General features: G+C 37.6%; 1 protein-coding gene across 4 annotated transcripts in view; it reads right to left on the reverse strand.

Moving 5' to 3' along the window:
- The window catches only part of Gyf (GIGYF family protein Gyf), a 75,864-nt gene that overhangs the window by 45,729 nt on the left and 8,802 nt on the right, over positions 1–21,333 (reverse strand). For all 4 annotated transcript variants that reach the window (XM_083114951.1, XM_083114952.1, XM_083114949.1 and 1 more), the window contains exons 4-9: positions 20,610–20,846; positions 18,868–19,039; positions 15,047–15,212; positions 13,057–13,141; positions 8,270–8,777; positions 1,627–1,793 (exon numbers count right to left, since the gene is read on the reverse strand). In XM_083114951.1, coding sequence (XP_082971077.1) covers positions 1,627–1,793; positions 8,270–8,777; positions 13,057–13,141; positions 15,047–15,212; positions 18,868–19,039; positions 20,610–20,846 — 1,335 coding nt within the window. The remainder of the gene's footprint in view (positions 1–1,626; positions 1,794–8,269; positions 8,778–13,056; positions 13,142–15,046; positions 15,213–18,867; positions 19,040–20,609; positions 20,847–21,333) is intronic.

A 21,333-nucleotide genomic window follows, 5' to 3' on the forward strand; every position in this document is an offset into this window, starting at 1 on the left:
CAACTGTTGAAATCTATAAAGTGGGACACTTTATGTGAAAAGGAGTGTATATACATTTCCAAACCTTACTCATGAAAGGTTGTTTTCACTACAAAATGGCACATAGGCTGCACATCACAAAATACATAGACAGTTGACTGTATGCCTACCTATCAACTTTACACACACCAGTCTGACACATTCCAATGTACATGGAGCTTGAATCAGTCTGTGAATATCAGTGGGCACTTGCCTTCTGCAGTTGCAGTGCTAGTGTGGCAGAAACATTTCTGTATTCATCTACTTGTAGTGAGTAATCTTGAAATGTGCTAACAGTCTTCAACATATATTTAAATTTGTACATTTCATGCATTTAATAATGTATCTACAATCTTAGTATTAAAACAATTCTTAATATTTTCCTGTTTTATCACATTTATAATGACAATAATACAATATTCTTTTGTTGTGTTTTGTTTTCTATCCAATTGGTCTTTATTTCCTGTTACCCCCAGCTCGTTATCACAGTGGAACTATAAATTTGTTCATTGCCTTCAAATTGCACACACAAGTAACTATATGACAGTAAAAACTTCTTACATCACGTGTCAGCAACATACTTGTTAAAAACAACACAAGGCACACGAAGAGCACAATAAAAATACTAAAGTGTTTGTCCAAGATTTAAATTACATCTCTGAATCATGATCAGGGCTGGTTGAGAGATGCGGTTGAAGTTCCGCTGTGTCTGGAACTTCAACTGCGTCCCCTTCGTCAGCCCTGATGAGAATTCTGAGACGGAATTGAAACCTTGGACAAACTCTTAGTGTTTTTATCGTGCTGTTTGTGTCTCTTATGTTGTTTTTAACAAACAAGTAAGTATAGCATGGATGAATGGCTAGCAGCACATGTGTGGATGCATGAACGTCCACAGAGCAGTAAAAGAATAAGGGAAGTGCAATGTGATTTCACAAATAGGTCTAACTCGAGGCAACACTCTCACACAGGACATGCAGACAAATTATCTGTGTCAATAAAATGGTGGAAGTCATACTAACCTTCTGGATGGCTAACTTCACAAATTGTTCTGCAGAGGGTAACAAGACACTTGGACCTCCCTGTAATGTGCCTTATGGTGTTTAGTGTGTTTGTTCAAAATTTTGTGTATGTTTATTGCACTTGTAAGAACAACCCTGATATAAGTTGTGGACAGACAGCCAGAAGACACCATGATAGAAACAACTAACACTGCAGCACTGTTTCAGAATAGAACAATGGTAAAGATAAAAAAAATAAGAAAGGGCACTATCAAGGAACAATGAGTGAATTCCCACTGGCAGCTTGTAAACATAACAATGCAATCATGATTTCATCAGTCTGAAGCTAATGGATTGGATTGATTTGTTGTTTTACGTCCACTTTATGCACAGTAAGGCTAATCGGGACTGGACCTACAGTTTAAAGTGGGATATGAACCACTATGTGCCTCCACCGAGAATCGAACCCGGGACCCCTTGATTACAAGGCGACGACGCTACCATCTGAAGCTAATGAAAACAGCAAACCTTCGAATTAATAAATTTCAGTATAAAAAGAGGCACGGAAGTAGGATATTGCTTCCATTTCAAGCTGACCAATTCAACTTACCTTGAAAGGTGGAGGAGCAGGTCCAGCCTGGAATGGCATCCGGCCCCAAACCTTCATAAGTTCACCCAGCTGTGAAAAGTGTTCATCACAATCTCGGCGAACCAACAGGTTGGTAGTGAAATAGCCCGCTCGAAACCAGTCTGACATCTCCATCGCAGTAAATGGCCCTGCAACAAAAGAACGATTTCAACTCTCAAGTAATTCAAAAGTCTTATGCTGAAATTATTGTTATTACCAAGACAAGAACTACATAAAAAAAAAAAATATTCAAGGCTCTCACTTATTTTGCAAAAACCAAATTGTCTGGCTTTTCCAGGTTTATCTATCCAGTCATTTTAAAATTCCCATAAATAAAGGTTATATTTTCAACTTTCATTCAACACTCTCAAAAACAGATAACGAAAAATATAATAGAGCAACAACATGATTACCTGAAAATCCTCCCTCTCACACACAAAAAAAGGGTTGGGGGATAATGCATAATGTGCTTTTAGTTGCAAATATTGGTAAACAGAAAAAGTATTTTATTTCCCAGACTCTTCCAAGTAACTGGGAACCTTGATATTACTATTTCATTTAACCAGAAAGAAAAGTGTGAGCTAACTAGGATTTGCTGATACCAGTTTCAACCGATACTCTTACCGATTCCCGCCGATACTTGAAAATTTCAATAATTAAATGTTGTTCAAAATATTGATCAATGTTAGTGTGTAAATATTCTTCTCTGATTATATGCATCCAATTACCAGGAAATTTGCTTTAGAATATTCCAGAATTACATCAGAGTATTAAAATATCAATGTTCTTCTTGAAAGTTCGCATAATCACTTTTTCTACATGCAAAATAATCTAACACAGTTATTTTAAGTGGTTATTACTTTATTTTATCTGCAACATTTCGTTCTGGTTTACCAGAACTTTTTCAAGCTACACATACAACAACACAACCTCACATGGATAGTCACTCTACACTTCTAAGGAATTAATGTGTGTCCTTATTTCCTCCTAGGTAAAACTGGATTTTCCACCTTGCAGGTGTTATAGCTGGCTGTTTCTCCCCCTCTCCTCCATCCTGTAACCTACTCCTCTAGTCTTCCCTCCCCTCCTCCTTCTGGTGGCACTGATCTTCCCTTTCTCCTTGAACTGATCTGGTAAGGTGAAATCTTAAATTTTTGTGCAGAAAATTGAAGGTGGCTCTGGAAACTTAACCAACATGCTGTCCACATGCTTTTTTTTTATTAGTTCTACCCATTTTATTCCAATTTCCCCTTCGTTTTTGTTAATTTTCTCTCCTCTGTTTATGCATGTGCACTTTGTCTCTGCCACTTTCCTCTCTATTTCATTTTCCCTCTTCTCCCCCATTTGTACTTTCTTAATCCAGCTCATTTGTCAACATATGCTCACTCAATGCTGTTCTTGGATCTTCCTCTTTAATGTATCTCCTATGTTCTTTAATTCTTTCGTTTATGCTTCTCCCTGTCTCTCCCATGTACTTGCTTGTACATCCACCACATTCTACTTCATATACCCCTGGCATTGCCAATACATCACTCTCCTTCTCTCCTTTGTATTCATTAAATCATTTCTTGATGCTCTTTGGTGGCTTGAAAGGCACTCTTAGTTCATACTTTGCATAGATGTTTCTTATCTTTTTCTCAATCTTTCTTCTGAATGGCACACTCACATATTTCTTCTCTTCCTGTGCATTCGTATCGTCCTCTTCTTTTTCTTTATTGTCACGAGAAGGAGGAGGAGGTTACAGGATGGAGGGAAGGGGGAGAAACAGCCAGATATAACACCTCCAAGGTGGAAAAACAGTTTTACCTACGAGGAAATAAGGACACACACTAATTCCTTAGAAGTGTAGAGTGACTATCCATGTGAGGTTGTGTTGTTGTATGTGTAGCTTGAAAAAGTCCTGGGAAACCAGAACGAAACATCACAGATAAAATAAAATAAAAACCACTAAAAATAACTGTGTTAGATTATTTTGTATTAAAATAGATGATATGTAATCAAGAAATACAGTACGAATTACAGTGTTTCATGCAAATCTCGTGCAAAATAAAAATAAAGTTTGAATTTTGCATAACTTCCAGGATAATTAGACTACGTGAAAGTGTCACGTGGCATTTTTGCTGGCACCGTGAAAGACCAAAATGCTGGAAAAGTATCGGCAGGTATCTGTAAATGAATTCCAAACAATACTTTCGGCTGATACATCAGCATCGGCTCAGCCCTAGAAAATACAGGTTTTATTTGCATAATATTCGTGCAAAATCAATGGAAATTTTGAATTTTTCTTAACTTCGACAATAAACAATCTGTAAAAATATTGTGGAATATTTTTGTGGTCTCCACAAAAGACCAAAACACCCGTGAATAAAATCTACCGATATTTTCCAATACAGATACTGATACATCAACATCAGTTCTGCCCTACTCTTTACCTTTCACTGAAGATACTGACAAATTTTGGTGCAGGTTCATCTACATATGGGACACAGTAAAAAGAGTTATGAGGCTTTCTAGGCACTAAAACTTAACAAATAGACAGGTAAAACAATGGATCACCTTTTACTATTGGGAAAAACATGATCGCCCCTTTGAGACATCAACAACTAACAATAAATCTCAGTTTTCCGCTTGGAATTCCGAGGATGGTGGAAGTGGCTACCGAAATTAATAGAAAATAACTTACAACAGCTTCGCGGAAAACATGAGTACCTGAATATCTATTAGTGTCCCTCATTCCCATAGTATAAAAAAAACTCCAATGAACACATTGGGAGCAAAAGACTAGGCTGATATTACTTTGAAGCGATGGAGATACTACTGCCAATACTCTTCCTGATTCTCATTGGCAAAAACACAGATGCTTAGAAATTGTAGCAGTTTCAAGTATTCCCCTGCATCAATTACATATAAATTTAGCTTTAAAATATTAAGTAATTGAATCTGAATATTAAAATAGCTGAAATTCAACCACTAACTATCTCTTTCATGTAATACTTGAGCAAAATAGTTGGAAACTGAATTTTGCATAATTTCCAGGATATTTAGTGTAATTTTGTGCAGGTGAAGATTTATAAAATTTGGGCCCCTAGGCTATCCTTTGTTTTGAGCTCTGACGGATAACATTTTTATTATTATTAACTCTTGTTATCATGGTACTTTACTTCCACTTAACATTCAGCATTAAAACCCCAATACAATATCTCATACAGCATTTATAACACACATGCACCAAAGGAAATAAAACTGACAATGGATTATGGTAGCCACACTGGATGTGAAGGATGTTCATTTCAACCGTCAATATCACTCACCTGAGTTTCAATTGTTGGCATTCACAGTAATATTAACACACATTTCTCATTTAAATAAATAATAAACAGAACTGGGAACACTAAAAAAAAACTTTCCAGTATTTTGCAAACATGTTTGTATCATTAGTACATGGAAGAAGTTGACCAGCTTGTACATGTATCTATTGTTTACTGTTTTACTACTATTGCTTTGAACACAGTAACAATTTTGCCCAATAGAATGACCTACAACATATTAAAAAACTTATATATGTTTACCAACATTAGTTTCTTCGAGAATCAATTGCTTACATTCGAGCACTGTTATGTGACCTCTGAAAATAGGGTTAGCATTAGAGGTGCAAAAAAGACAGCTAATTTGAATGGATGTTTCTTTTTTCATAAAAAAACTGAAATTTTGGCTTTTTATCAATTATGGGTAACCTATTTCACCTGGCTTTAGAGGTTCACAATGTCATATTTTGGAACTAGCTAAATAATTGTGTAAGATGTGGCAGCCAGAAAACACCTATTAGCCATTTCTCCTGCAGGGTGTTAAAAAAGTCACATAACCGAGACTTTGAATGTATGTAACTTTTGTACAAACAGTGATAGAAACATGAACCTTGCATTGGGTATTAACTTTGTCCATGTGGATATTTTTAAAACATGAAAAAAGAAAATGATTCTTTGCATGAACATTCAGTATGGAGATAAAGTTACTAAGGTATAAATAAGTATTTGTACAAAGCAAATAAAAACATCGATGAAAGACAGACATGGAGTCGCTTACAATTTTTTTTTATGTTTGTCAATGTTCTCTGTGGGTATTTATGGAATTGGCAAAAAGAACAAAAAAAAAAGTCATGCATTTTATGCATTAAAGACGATTTATGGGGTATATGGCATATTCATAAAGTATGTTCATATACCTCTGCCTGTCTGGAGATGGATTTGGCCGCCAGATTCTTGATTGAATGTTATAGGTTGTGGTGGCGATTGGGTGCGGCAAAGTGCCAAAACTCGGGGGGGGGGGGGGGGGGGGGTAACCCAATAGAGGCACAGTGGTTCAGGTCGCATTTTGAGCTGTAGGTCCAATTACAAGTAGACTAAAAACAAACAATATTTAACTGACAGAAAGCCAGATTTTTTTTAAAAAAAATGTACTTGTTGTTGGTCATTTTTTGCCAATGGATTTCAGTTTTTGACTCAGTTTTAGGGCCACGGAGTACTAGGGAAGTGTCTATCAACTGCCAGCTGCGGCCCGGTATCAGGCTACGAGAGTTCATTATATCCAGTGATTGCCTACTCTATGAAACACAATTAAGACGAGACATATACCATATTGCATAATTTATTTAATATTTAATTTCAAGGGTGCATATTAACGTATAAAAATTAGAAAGGGGTACAATTTTTGAACAGGGCATGAATTTACTGCGCTCTGATGTCACAACGGTTAAGAACCACTACATGAGGCTTGGTCCGTGACCAGGTTTAGCAGCTATTACATCAATACGTGATACACTTGAAAAACAGAATACAAATATTTTATGCTAAATACAAATGCAAAGGGGTTTGATACTAGATTTTTTATTTTAGATAGCTATAGTTCAAGATAAAATGGTATCACTGAGGGTATATTTGATAAGTGTGTTAAAAGATGTAGCAATATTTTCTTACTTTCTTTTAACTTTATATGCACATTCCTATGCTAAATTCTAAACAATGATAATTCTATTAGTATACTAGTAGATTCTATTTACAAAATTACACTGTACAAAAATACACCAAGTTAATGTGTGTGTGTATATACTATGTAGATACTGTATATTTAATAAGTCTACTGAAATATGAAGATTACACTTGGATAAAACCATCCATTCAAAAAAGCTTCATTTTTGCAACTATTGCTTATGTCTAGCTGAGAATTCCATGTCGAAAGTTGTATTTTAAATTTTGATACGAGTGTCTTTCGTAGTAGAGAAAAATGAAAGCTGTGGAACAAGAAAAATGCAGTCAAGTAATGTATTTTCATCGATTTGAAACACTTTGTGAAAAAAAGCTGAAAAAAAGCCCAATCAAAAAATCATTTTTCTTCCGACCACTTCCAACTCTAGTCGGGACACAAAAAAATATTTAAGGTTATTTGAACACTAGCGTTACATATCCCTCATTTTCATATTCGAGTTACGTTTAGCTAGGTAGCCTGGCAGGAAATATAAGGAATGTGTTAACTTCAGCGCCAGGATTTGCAGAGGGAAATGGGATGAGAGAGAAAAAAGGGGAGGAGTTTTGATCAGGGTGGATGCAAGTTGCATCTTGCTCGGGACAGTGGGTCTTGGGGTTAGGAAAGGAAGAGAACAGGAAAGTTGTTCGGGAGTAAGAAAAGAGGATTCTTGAGTTTTGGAGAGAGGAGAGTGAGTTTCATTTTGAGGGAGATTCAGGCTGGATTATGAACAGTGAATGTGAGTTTTAGGAACTTGTTTGGGAGTGAATTGCTGCGAAGCTGAGAGCCAATTTAAGAGGCGAACTTCAGCAAGTGAGTGAGAGTTAATTTAGAAACTCTTCGATCCACGCTTCAAGAGAGAGACAGGTAATATGCTTTTCTAATGCCATCCTTGCTTGCCTTTGCAGACTTAAGGTCATTGTAACCCAAATACAAGAGAGTTGCCATTCTTTAAAGGGTTCTGCCTGACCCTGTGGCCGACTGGTTAGCACATCACGCTGCGATGCCAAGGGTCCCGGGTTCGAATCCCGGTCGGGCTTGGTTGTTTGTGAATGTCCATTCATCAATTTCATCATTTCATCACTCATCCCCATCTTCGCAAATTAGCCAAGAGGCACAAAACATGAAGTAAAATAAACTAAATCAATCAATTTAAAGGATTCTGTAAATTTAAGTTTATTTAGGTACCTCCCGCAGTTAGCAGATGCAGCCAAGCAAGAGCTTACGGGCTACTGCTAACCCATAATTGAAGAATCATTCATCTAAAGGGCTCCAGGTTCGATCCCCGAACCTTTCGAGGTTCACACGCTTAGTAAAAGTGTGACTCAATACGCTAGAAATTCGTTCCTTGTGGCTGCTTTCATGAAATAGCAAGTAAAAGGACTTGACATGTTGTTTTATTTTGCTATTTTCAATAGTCGATGTTTTTTTTACTTCTTTACTTCTGCCCCTTCAGTCTCATTTTTGTGCAGCCCCCCTGGACTTAGCCTAGTGGCAAATGCCCCCAGATTTTGTGGATCCAGCTCAGTGCCAGAGAAAGATTTAGCAGGATAATACACAAAGCAGAAGAATAGAGAATAACAAGTAAGAAGTTTATTTGTCTTACCTTGAACTTCTCCTTGTGGATCTCGGTAGTACCACTGATCGTGATGCGTCGTACTCTGCACATTGTGGTTCAAGGGCACTGGCGGCATCTCCTTCCGTTCCTCTTCCTCCATGAGCTTCGCAACCAAATTGTCCGCCACCTCCTGCATGTGCTCCATGTCATCCTCGGACTTCTGTCGAATCGTCGGGGGAGGAACGGAAGCTTTCATGGCTGGGGGCAAGAACTTGGGCACCACGACCGGGGGATGAGACTTCAGACTGTTCTGTGATGTTGCCGTTTGGGGTTTGGGCGACACCCTCTCTTTCACCGGGGGCGACGTGTTTGTGGGAATTGCACTATCTTTGGGAGTTTTCTCGGATGCACTGGAAAGGTCCTTATCCTGCTCACTGCTCCTAGTCGCACTGCTCTTGTCCCTCGAGCTGCTCAGTTTCCTGGGCACACTCTCTGTCTGCAGAGTTTTCTTATTCACAGGTACCTTTGCCTCCCGATTGGACTCACTGACAGGGTCCTGTGAAACACCACAATCGCTAAGACACAACGCAAAAACCTTCCCATCTTATACCACCGACCTCACATCATATACACTGTAGACATTTTTTATGAAAACAGTTGTACCATGTTTTAGGGTATGCAAAAAATGTTCAGTGAATATGTGTAGATGTGTGTACATGAACATTAGCCAATAACATACTAAGAGACACTAATAAAATATAATTAACACACATTTCTCATTCAAATAACTAATAAAGAGAACTGGAAACACTAAAAAAAAACATTACCGTATTTTGCTAACATGTTTGTATCATTAGTATATGGAAAAAGTCCAGAAGATAATTGACCAGCTTGTATATGTATCTATTGTTTACTGTCTTACTACTATTGCTTTGAACACAGCAAAAATTTTGCTCAATAGGATCACAGACAACATATTACCAAACATATATAGACAGGGTGTTCATAAAGTCCCGGTACCATTACAAAAAAAAACAGCTTGAACAGTACCTTCTTCCTCAGTTCGAGCAATTCCAGCTAACCATAACTTTTCAACAAGATGGGGCACCCCTTCATTGGTCCAAGGATGTTCGAAGTCTTCTGGATAGACATTTCCCTGGCAGGTGGATAGGAAGTGATGAACCTATTCCCTGGCCACCGTGCTCTCCTGATATCACACCCTTGGATTTTTTTTCGGGGGTATGTCAAAGATTGTGTTTACTGCACTCCTGTTCCAGATGTTGTTACTCTTCGAATAAGAATAACGGAGAGTATCGTAACTGTTACTGGGGATATGCTGGGGTGTGTATGGGCAGAAGTGGATTACTGCCTTGATGTTTTGAGAGAAACTAGAGGGGTGCACATTGAGGTGTATGGCATATAAACATAGAGAGTTGTAGCTCATTTTGCAATCAACAGCATTGTTCTATTGCATGTAGTTTCAGAGCTATGTTTTTCTGTAATGGTACCGGGAGTTTATGAACACCCTGTATATTTACTAATATTTTAAGATGGTACTTTATTTGAATGAAATTAAACAAAATGTCTTATTGTGGTGTCTGGTGTGTTTTGATTAAACATCTCAACAAAATAAACATTTACCATAACATAGCTACAACAGAGAATGAAAGCATTGCGAGCCTTCACTGAAAGTGTTATAAAATACTGTTTATCCAAAAATGACCTCAGAAAAATTAATGTAACTCAGTATATTGCTATGATAAATGGAAAACAGTCTTGGAAACATCAAAGTACCTTTAAAAATACCACAACACAACATGTGTGTAGCAGGTGGGCCAGTTAATAATTCTTAATTGATCCGAAAGAAAACAAGTGTATCTGGGAAGAAAGGTAACAACTGCTTTATTCAAAGTATGCACTATCGCTAGCTATACATTGTGTCCATCTGTCAGTCAAATTGTGGATGCCCTTCCACAAAAATTGATCACATTTTGAGGTGATCCAGTCTGCAAGCCATTGTTTGACATCTTCGTAATTGTTGAAGTGTTGCTGGGAAACTGAGCGAGACATCGATGAAAACAAGTGGTAGTAAGTCTGGTGCATATGGCGGGTGGGGCAAGAATTCCCTGGTCAAGTGCAGAAATGGTGTCTCTGATTCCTTTCGCTGTGTGTGATGAGGCGTTGTCGTGCTGCAAAATCACTTTTCCGTGTCTTGTCGCCCAATCTGGACCTTTCCCATGGCCTGAAGACGATCAGATATGGTTTGGCGACCAACATTTAACTTCTCTGCCAGTTGTTGTTGCGTTTGTGTATCGTCTTCGTCCAACAGTGCTTGCAATTCAGCATCTTGAATTTTTTTTGGCTGGCCTGGGTGATCTTTGTCTTTCAAGTCGAAATCACCACTTTTGAATCGTCGAAACCAATGCACACACGCATCTTGCATTAGGACATTGTCACCGTACGTTTCCACAAGGATATGATGGCTTTCACTCGCATTTTTCTTTTGATTGAACAAGAAAAGCAGGACGTGCCACACATGCTCCTTATTTGGTTTGAAGGTCGACATGTTTACCACACAAACCCAATATCACAATCACTCGCACTCTGTTGCACATCCACGGAGTTTTGACAGGTACTGTCCTGGCAACACCCTGACGTAACAGTTGAGACTGTGCACCAACCCTTGTTTCCAGCGCCATCCAGCGACGAAATTAAGAATTATTAACCGGCACACCTGGTATAAAGTTAAACATGACAAAAAAATTAAAGGCAACTATAAAAGTGGAAACACTGGCAAGAGGTGGTTAGAAGTTTTTTTTAAAAAAAAAGAACAGTGAAATATTCTTCCAAGAGTTTTCCACATAGACTAACAATGAAGCACAGTAGTTTCACCTCCTATGGAACATTTCCTATAAAGCATCACTACGACAGCTACATTCTATCTATTCCTCAAAATGATACCAACACTTTTTTTTAACTTGGACATTTTAACTTTTAATACCATCTGACTTTACCTGAAGAATTTTCTGATGCTTCTTGAAGAAGAGCAATGTTTATTTGGTTGAAGCATTGAATGAAAACAGAGCACAATAAGGTATTTTCTTTAATTTTCATTGTTATGAATGGTTTTGTCGTTTCTTGCTGTTATAATCTAACAAGATTTTGTATTTCTTCCACAGTATACTATCACAGCACGTGTGCTGTCTTCAGACATGAGACTCTTCCGGTAGGTCCCTTGTTGTTAAACTTTAGAAACTACTAAGTTGTTTTTAGTTGAGTGCATTTTAAATTAAATGATCTTTTAATTACCAAGATGTCTCCTACATTTATCTATTTATTGCTTACGACATGATAAACAATAATAATACCAATTTTTGGGTTTGACATTTTACTATCTTGCTTGAGTACCTATGGAAGATAGTTAAACGTGGAAAAGTAGACAAGTGATCTGAGACGGGAATCCCATATCCCCGAGACTTGTCTCCTTGCATCTCTACACATTTTTATCAGTGCTTCTGGAGTGCTCTGATCCCGGTCTCTCAGATGGTTTCTGAAAGTTGTCACAAAGTCCCCGACAGCACTGATAACATCATCATCACAGTCAAAATGCTTCCCAACCAATGCCTTTTTCAGGCTGAGGAAGAGATCGTAGTCTGACGGTGCAAGAATGGTGGGTGTTCCTTTGAACTCTCTTCCATGGATGGTATCCATGGAAACAACGCTAGCAGGAGCAATTACTGTTATTAACAGATCCAAATCTAAACACATCATTCTTTGATCCACGCACGTGGATGGAGGCATTGTCCTGATAAAAAATTGTCCTCCTAGAGATCTTCCTGTAATGCTTGACCATCAAAGCCTCTTGTAACTTCAACAACAATGTAGTATAATAATGTTCAGTGATGGTTTGGCCCTTTGGGAGATTGTCACCAAGCACTAAACCATCTGCTTTCCAGAACATGGTAGTCATCACTTCATCAGCTGATGAAATGGGCTCTGTCTTGTTGGAAATGGAGGGCAGGCATGCTTCGACTGCTGTTCCATCTCAGGAGTATAATGGTGGTCAGATATCGTTCCACAAAATTCACCTCAAATAGCATCAGACTTTGTTATGGCAGCGTGCAGCTTGTTCCTTAGCAACTTTGGAACCCAATGCACAGGAATCCTCTTTACCTGAAAATGGTCAATTTTGACACCTGGTGTTCCTCACAGATGTGCCCAATAGCCACACGTCTGTGCCATAATCATCTTGTGCACTTTAACCACATTTTTCTGTCACCACCTCCACTGGAATGCCTGGGCATTTGGCTACCCATTTCATCACTGGGCACAGCAAGGAGCATACTCCCCGTCGTGTATGCACACGCAGAGGTTAAATGATTCACACACGTAGGTACTTGATAATATGAAGACTAAATAACGATTTAATACTAAACTTACAATAACCATTTCTAAGATGGCTGAACACACAATCCTATCAATCAATAACTTTACAAACAATTGAATATCGATTCAGATATTATGCACACTTAACACTCCCCATATGTTGACACCTTCTACTTCCTGCTCTGTACTACAGAAACAGACAAGCATTTAGTGACAAAATTGGTACTCATATACACAAAGAAATACACTACGGATTCCCAAATTATTTTACAATCTAGGACAACCCTACTGACAGAATTTGCAATATTTTCTATAAAGAATGATTTTGAGTGGTGTAATGGGTATTACACTGTTGAAGAATATCATTCCAAGTTCAGAGTGAGTGTGTGACTGAAGGAATTTTCTTCAGCACAGCCACCTTTTGCAAAAAAAGTCATTAGCTTACTTACCTCTTCATCATCAGAGTAGCCCCCACCATGGAAAGCACCTGAGGCATCGAAACTTCCGCCACTCTCACTGGGGTTCTCCGTAGCCCTGAATGGATAAAGAAGCTATCAGAAACAGTTCAAGGTATTTAGTCATTGTACCTAAAAAAACCTAAGAAACAATACACAGCGTTGTGACTGAAGCAATTGAGTTGGCAAATGGGTACAAGATAATCAATTTTCATGGAATTTAAATTACGAAAGGTAGGTTCTTTCATCCTCAAGTTTCTTGCTTTGTGAATCTTGAATTCATTTGCTAGCATAACTTACATATTTAGATTTCCTGACAAGCAAGTTTGCCATTAATCAAAAATACGGTCAATGGAAAAATGCAACGGATTAAATAACTAATTCTTCCAGCAAACTTAAAATGCTTTGAGTAAAGTCAACTTTGACGTTCCCTTGCTGACTACTACAATCACTTAAATCTTTGGTTTAAAAGTAAAATTAGTCACAACATAACAAAATTATAATCTGATGTATGTGAAACACAATTGTTTTTTAGATGCTGACTGACTACTGTATTGCGGAAGGCCCACTCTGAAAGGAAATGAATAAATGATTGATTGACTGTTTGGTGTTTTAAATCCACTTTATGCACACTAAGGCTAATTGGGACTGGATTTACAGTTTAAAGTGGGATACGAACCACTATGTGACTCCACCGGGTATCGAACCCAGGACCCCTGAGATGAATGACTTGTACACAAAAACCTTGCAGGGTATTTTGTGTAACTTGGATGTAATAATAAAGAAAACTACATTACATTAGCACCTAATTGTCATTTTGAAAATGTGTGCGTTTACTCACTAAATATATTCACAGTATAAAAAGTATAGAATACTTACGTGAGTGAGTATAATAGTCGTAAAACTCCTTGAAGACGACGTTTCGCGTTAAAAGTGCCATTTAGACTAAAAGATTCCATATCCCACTACCCTTTTTTACCTAATCCTGAATTTATTTTTACATATATGACGATGTATTTTATATACTGAAAACAAATACCTGAAGAAGCAAAGCGTAGCTTCGCGAAACGTCGTCTTCAAGGAGTTGTACGACTATTATACTCACGTAAGTTTTTTATACTGTTTATACTGTGAACCTAATTGTCTTTCTCACATTGCTTCAAACCACCAAACAAAGAGTTTTATTGATTTATTCAACTACTCTCTTGTCATTTAAGAAAAAATCGAGGTTTAATTTTAAGAGCAAAAATTATCTTTAGGTGTTTTTCTTAATTTTTAGGTCATCAACAGCTGAGACCTAATGATGAGAGATGCTGGTGGAGAATTATTACAATTAGAATTATTATATTTACGGGTGAGCAGATATCACTTTGAACCAATACTGATGCTCTGACTGATTCTGATGCTTTAAAACATAATTAAGTTGTTCAAAATATATTTTATTGTTAGTGTATAATTATTCCACTAGAATTATAATTATATGCATTAATTTACCAAGATATTTGCTTTAAAATATTTGATTGATTGATTGATTTGGTGTTTTAAGTCCACTTTATGCACAGTAAGGCTAATCAGGACTGGACCTACAGTTTAAAGTGGTATCCAAACCACTTGTGCCTCCACTGGGTATCGAACCCGGGACCCCTTGATCACAAGGCAACGACGCTACCACTGCACCATCAGGGAAGCCTTAAAATATTTGAGAACTACATCAGAATATGAAATTATCATCACAAAATTCAGTTTTTTGACACAAAACTGGTTCAAAATTAATAGGAACTGGAATTTGCATAATTTCCAGGATAATTACAGTCCACAAAAGTGTCGCATGTTATTTTTGAAGAGTCTGTGAAAGACCAAAATGCCAGAAAAGCCATTGACAGATATCGGCAAATAAATTCCAACTGATACGACTGTTATTGGCATCGGTTCAGCCCTAATTATAATTACAATTATAAGTTTATGGACAACACTGAAAACTTACCATTCTGGAAGTGGGTCCCCTTCGTCCCACATCCGCCTAGGATGGGGTGGATGGCCTTCTTCCAGCCATCGAGAGCGACGACCATCACCAGCATCCCAACCTCTCCCCCTCTCCTGCTCCATGCCATCGTGCTCCCTTTCAGTACCTTCCCTCCAACTTCCACGACCTGCAATTTGAGCACAATAATACTATAAATTTGAGAACATGGGTCCTAGATGTAACAGACGCCATTTCTTAAAAGTATTTATTTTCAAATACAAACCACCTGTTGTACCAAATTAGTGTTTACACAGGGTGGCCACTGTAGGACCATGATAAAATTAAAGTTCATGGTTTTCTAGGTGAATGTTCCAAAAAATTCAAGGATACAAGCAAATGTTTTCTCCTTATTTCAACCACCCACACATATACACACAAATAATTAACAATATAAAGGGTGTGTATGATTCCAATGTATCCAAAAATTCTAATTCAATTAAACGGTATATATACTATTCAAAATATTCCATTTAAGGTGCGGAGTTTATATTTGCCATTTCAGATACGAAATACATCTACAAATGCAAGTCCCAAATGTTGTGGGATATAATGATCAAATCTAAAATTCTACGAGAATTTTGTTCTATTTTCCATGGAACTTCCTTTTTCCTTCCTCAATAAAATTAAAAGCTAAGCTGTGAAGAACTTGCCTCGGGGCGTTTGTAAATGTACAAATTAATTTGGATTAATAGAAGTTGCAAATTTTCATGTCTACAGAGAAAAATTCACGAAGAATTCACGGTAAGTAGCCACCCTGTTACAAATACATGAAATGGCACATTCAGCAAATGTACAATGATGTTATTTTAAATTCCTAACTTTTTCAAGATTCCCAGGTCAGTGGGAATTCTTCATTTGTGTGTGTTGTAGAATTAGGCAGATGAGAAAAACCAAATAATCTGTACCAGGATCAGGAAAAAAAATTATAGTTTTGATCCAGACCTTTATTTTTGGGGTTCGAAAGTCAGGAAACTTTAAAATGTGCTAAATTTTCACTTTACTGCACATAAAAGCAGAAATTTCTTGTAAATGGCAGTCTTCATGTCTGACACGTGAAAACTGTCAATTTCGTGGAGAAATAGTGTGCAGAATTCAAGATTTTTACACTAGCAAGAAATCTAGATCTGAAACATTTTGAATCTTGAATGTCAGGATCTTCGTTTACTAACCCAACTCTATGTCAATATCACCTTCCCTCCTCTACTCAGAACGGTGCTGCTCCGGGCATTTAAAACTCTGCAATTATTATGAGTACAGTGCACGGAAGATCAATTGCAATGCATATTATTGTGCACATGTATGCAATAGAATACTCGCTTGATACTTGAGTACTATTTCTTGGGTTGGGGTGTCAGATCTTGTGGTAAGTCAGAAAAAGTTATCAATATCCTTATGAATTCTTCCAACACAAGAAATTCCTTTAACATTTTCCTCTGTACAGCCATTCTTGAAAAGCATCATGGTTTCGATTGCGTCATGATTTCTAAAAGTTGTAGAGAAGCACGAGGAAAACATTTACAATACTGGAAATGATTATGGAACAAAAAAATGAAATTTGCAAAAACTAGTTTGTGCAGACAACATTAATTTGTGAGGGAATATGTCATGATTGGGAAGGGATTTGCAGTCCCAAATTGGTGCTGCCTGAATCCATTCTTCTTGCCAGGCATGTACCCAGGGGGGGGGGGGGGGGGGGGGGGGGGCTTAGGGGGCTCGAGGCTCCCACCCTCAAAGTTTTTGGTTTACACTAGATAAAATGAGATTTTTGTTTCTTGTGGTGTCAAATAAAGTAATATGCCGTTAATTTAAGGAGAGAAATGATTATCAAGTCAAGACGGAGAATATTCTATAACCCTGTTATTGGTAACAACTCGTATCCAAGGTGGGAATCAGGGGGCTCAAGCCCACCCTTCAGAAATTTTTCAGTTTACGCTAGATAAAATTAGGTTTTTGGCTTCTTGAATAATATGATGATAATTTGAGAGAAATAATTATCTAGATAAGACTGAGAATGTTCTATAAGCCTGTTATTGTTAATAGCGCATATCCAAGGTAGGGATCAGGTGGCTCGAGAGAAATTGCAACTACCGCTGCCCGGGAACAAACAATGCAGTGACGTGGTACCATCTCCGCTTCAAACACTGTACTCTTTTGTGAATGAAGACAGTGGATCTTCGAAATTAATAGGATGTAACCATCAAATTGTGCAATGCGGAAGTATGAAATTTTCTAAATTTAACATAAGTAATTTTAAACCGCGTTTACCGCAACCATCATGAATGTTCAGTATGTGTTTATGGACATGCACAGAATTTGATTCATGCAAAAAACACCTTTGTATCATGGTCAAATTAGAATAACAGGATGGCTACTCTAGGACCATGATAAAATTCAAGTACAATTCCCGGTTTTCAAGGCGAACTTTCCAAAACTTCAAGGGTACAGCAGATGTTTTCTCTATTTCAACCTTACGTATTACCACCTCTCAACATCCACACACAAATATCTTAATAATATAAAGGATCTGTGATTCCAACATTCAAAAATTATAATTCAATTTAAACGGTGTACGTAATATAATTGAAATATTTAATTTAACCTTTAGTTTCCCAAGCGTCTCGATCGAGATACCCAAAAGTAACCCTCACAGTCCCAAGCGTCTCGTTTGAGACGCTGTGTCAAGGTCGTAGTTTATACGTTATAACTTTTCTATTTTTGGCTAGAATTTCGATTTTTTTTATATATTGTTCCCAACACATGTATTTAACAGAAATGTTTCTTGCACTTTTTTTTCTTCATAAAAATGGAGGTGAAAAGGCAGGAAAAGGGACTTCTCTTTTGCATCTCTTTTCAAGGGAAAATTTTTGCTGACAAAGGAAGACGAGCTTTGTTGTTCTAAAGCAATGCTTTTCACTCCCACCTGTTAACTGCATTCGAAGGAAACTTGTTTATCAGTATCCGATGTCAAAATGAAAGTTTTCCGTGAGGGCGCAAGCAGGGGGTGGGGGGTGGGGAAGACTGGTTGTTGAATCTGCATTGTGAGAATGGAATTTCGAAGCGTGCTGAAGGAAACCTTTGTTTTTTTAGCACAAGTGTCCACAAGTTGCAACAGTGTTACCCTGCATTGTATAAAAATAGAATTTCAAGCAGCTGCAAGAATCGGCGCTCATTTTTCACTGCGTTCTAGCTTTTCGTCCGTGAATGTTGTGCGTAGGTGTCGTTTTGTGCCCACGTGCGAGGACATTTTTTGGGTGGTGACAATTCTTTAAAATAATTTTTGGGGGTGTTCGAACAGACAATTTGAATTATTTTTTCAACATATGGCACAGTAGTTTGGATCCAACTTTAAACTGTAGGTCCAGTCCTGATTAGCCTATGTGCATAAAGTGGACTTAAAACCACAAATCAATCATTCAATTTTACAACTTTTTTTCAGTTAGACAGTTTGCTGTGCCCTAGCTATGGTTATAAACTTCATAAGACTAAGAAAAGCAATTGCGAGTGTAGCGAACAAGAAAATTTTACGAAAATATTTTTTACTTGCATAAAATATGAATAGGATTTGGATTAAAAAAGTTGTAATTTTTCACGTCTACGGAGAAAAATTCAAGTAGCATTCACATAATTCCCGGAGCCAATATTTCATGCATAATTCCCGGAATTCCTGGTGAGTAGCCACCCTGAATAACTCAATTGGAACCTGGAGTTTATATTACAAGATAACAATAATGCATAGTGTTGCAAGTGGCGAAAGTGAGAGTACAGATACTAGGATAACTTACCCCATTTTTCTGAACGATTACTTGTTCTCCACCCATCATCATCCTCCCCCCCTCGACTTCTTCTCCAGTTGTCTGCCAATCCCCTACCGAAGTCCTTCCGGGGACTGGTAGAGCCATTCCAGTCCCCGGGATCTACCCCATTCCGCTCACCCCAGCTGCGATCTTGTGCACTCTATAAAATGGTATGGAAACACATGTTTTAAACTTGCATTAATAAAAGTTATGCCAAAATCAAAATATGTTATCTATTTACTATCAGAATGTGGTTCCATTAAAGAAATTTGCTTCATAGGTAACATACTCAACTTTCAAAAAGATAGTACTCCATGCCACATGTCGTTAATAAATTGGAATTGGAGAGAATTAGAACAAGAAAAAAATATATAAAAAAATTTACCTTTTAATTTATAGTTAAACAGTTTTCCAACTCTCATGAACAACCCTGGAGGTTTGAAAAGTTGAACTAAACACAAGGTACATGTTGACACTTTAATCTAGTACATGTTGACACTTTAATCTAAGTCAGTTTTGCTATCTTGCTTGTGTTGAAACTTATTAGCATACTCAAGGACCTACCTATTTTTTATAAAGAGCAATCTATCTTCAAAATATTCATTGAAGCCATGAGTAACTATGAGAGTACATAAGCAAAACGTGCTCTGCAACTGAAAAATAGTCTTGGACTTCCTCATGTAATGCAGTTACTTCAGCATGAAGTCAGATATTTGGATAAAAATTTCAGATGCATGCTATCTCAATTATTCAAATGCCACATATCTGTAAATCTGATCTACAACAACATGAAAAATATAAGAGACAAAATAGCATAGAGTACAGCAAATACTTCATGTGTACTTGTGGGAATAGTGATTATGAAGACACAAAAAAGTTATATTTTAGTGAAGGCTGGAAACACTGGAAGACTAAAAATTTGCATGTATATACCAGGGTGTTCAAAAAAGTGTATACACACTTTAAAAGCATGTCATACATGTAATATGCTTCAATTCACGTTGGCTACGGGTTCAACGTGTAGTACTATCATTCGGAAACAGCAACAGATAGCGTTAGTGTTCAGCGACTCTATGTGCTGTGCAATGCGATGCAATAAGTTGAGAAAGTGCAGCGATGGCGCAAACACGGCTGTCATTTGAGGTGCGAAAAAACATTCTGAAGTGGTATTGGAAGTTCGAGAATGTCTGTGTAGTGCAACGACTATGGAGGCAAGAATATGGAACTGAACCGGCAACATGCCTAAGCATTGCTCGCTTGCTTGCACTACTCATGTACTGTACATGTCATCAGGAATGTACAGCATCGTGTGCAAAGGTGTTTGCAGGCTAGTGGTTTGCAGTTTGAGCACTCATTGTAATTGCATGCAGAAACTGTGTCTATGTTGTAACTTTTCCCTTTGTATTGTTGTAATACTCACAATAATATAACAGCTATTCCATTTTAAAGTGTGTATACAGTTTTCTTGAACACCCTTGTACATGCAACATACACCTATGTATTGATAATATACACATCACGTTTTTCATTAATAATAATATGACACTTTTAAAATGCAAGTTCACTTTCTATTAAATTTTCCTTCATTTAGCACAACATATTAACATTCTTTAATAGTAAAAAGAAAGTCAAACGCTGATAAAGTTCAGCTTCAGTTAAAAATCACTTCAAGGGCTCCCAGCTTCACAACTGGAGGAAGTATGACGAAAGAATAAAATAAGATTACTCACCTGTGACCTGTCAAAGATGCGTGAACCCCTTGAGAATCCAGAGGGAGGCCCCCCTTCCCTCCGTATCTCCCCATCCTCCTCAAAGCTTAGACCCCGCGAGTAGTAACCACCACGCCCACCCCTTCCTCTTCCCCTGTCCACGCTGCCTCCCCGACCCCTCTCCCTTGGTCCCTGAGCTGTTCCTTTTCCAGTCAGGCGAAGAACTGCATCACTATTGATCCCACGCTGCCACATACGCTGCAAGAAGAAAAATATAAGCACTTATTATCTGAAGGCAGGGCGTGAATTAACATGCACGGTTTCCCCCACACTAGACCCATATCTCCATGGCAACGAAGGTAATTTTTATTCCTGCTGAAAGGTCTTATTCTACCAATCTCCCAACCAGTTACAATTGCAACACAGACATTTCCCAAATGTAAACTCGTTCACACAATAAGCAAGTTTTTGTTCCTTGAAACATTGTGAATGCAATTACTGACATTACATCAAACTATTGTGAGAATGGCAATAAATTATATATAATATATATGTACTTCAGCTCAATATAAATAAATACTGTACGTGCTACATATATTTTACGTTTGATAACTTTGGCTAAAAAGTAATAAAAGGCATGAATATAATGGAAGGCCTGTAGTTTCACCATTCACACTTTAAACATTGCATGCGGAGGAAGGGTTGATGACACCTCAAATAAGGAATTTAGATATCAGCTCCATGA

This window comes from Lepisma saccharinum, chromosome 29 (assembly GCF_977018435.1).
Source record: "Lepisma saccharinum chromosome 29, izLepSacc3.1, whole genome shotgun sequence".
In the NCBI taxonomy this organism is placed as follows: Eukaryota; Metazoa; Arthropoda; class Insecta; order Zygentoma; family Lepismatidae; genus Lepisma; species Lepisma saccharinum.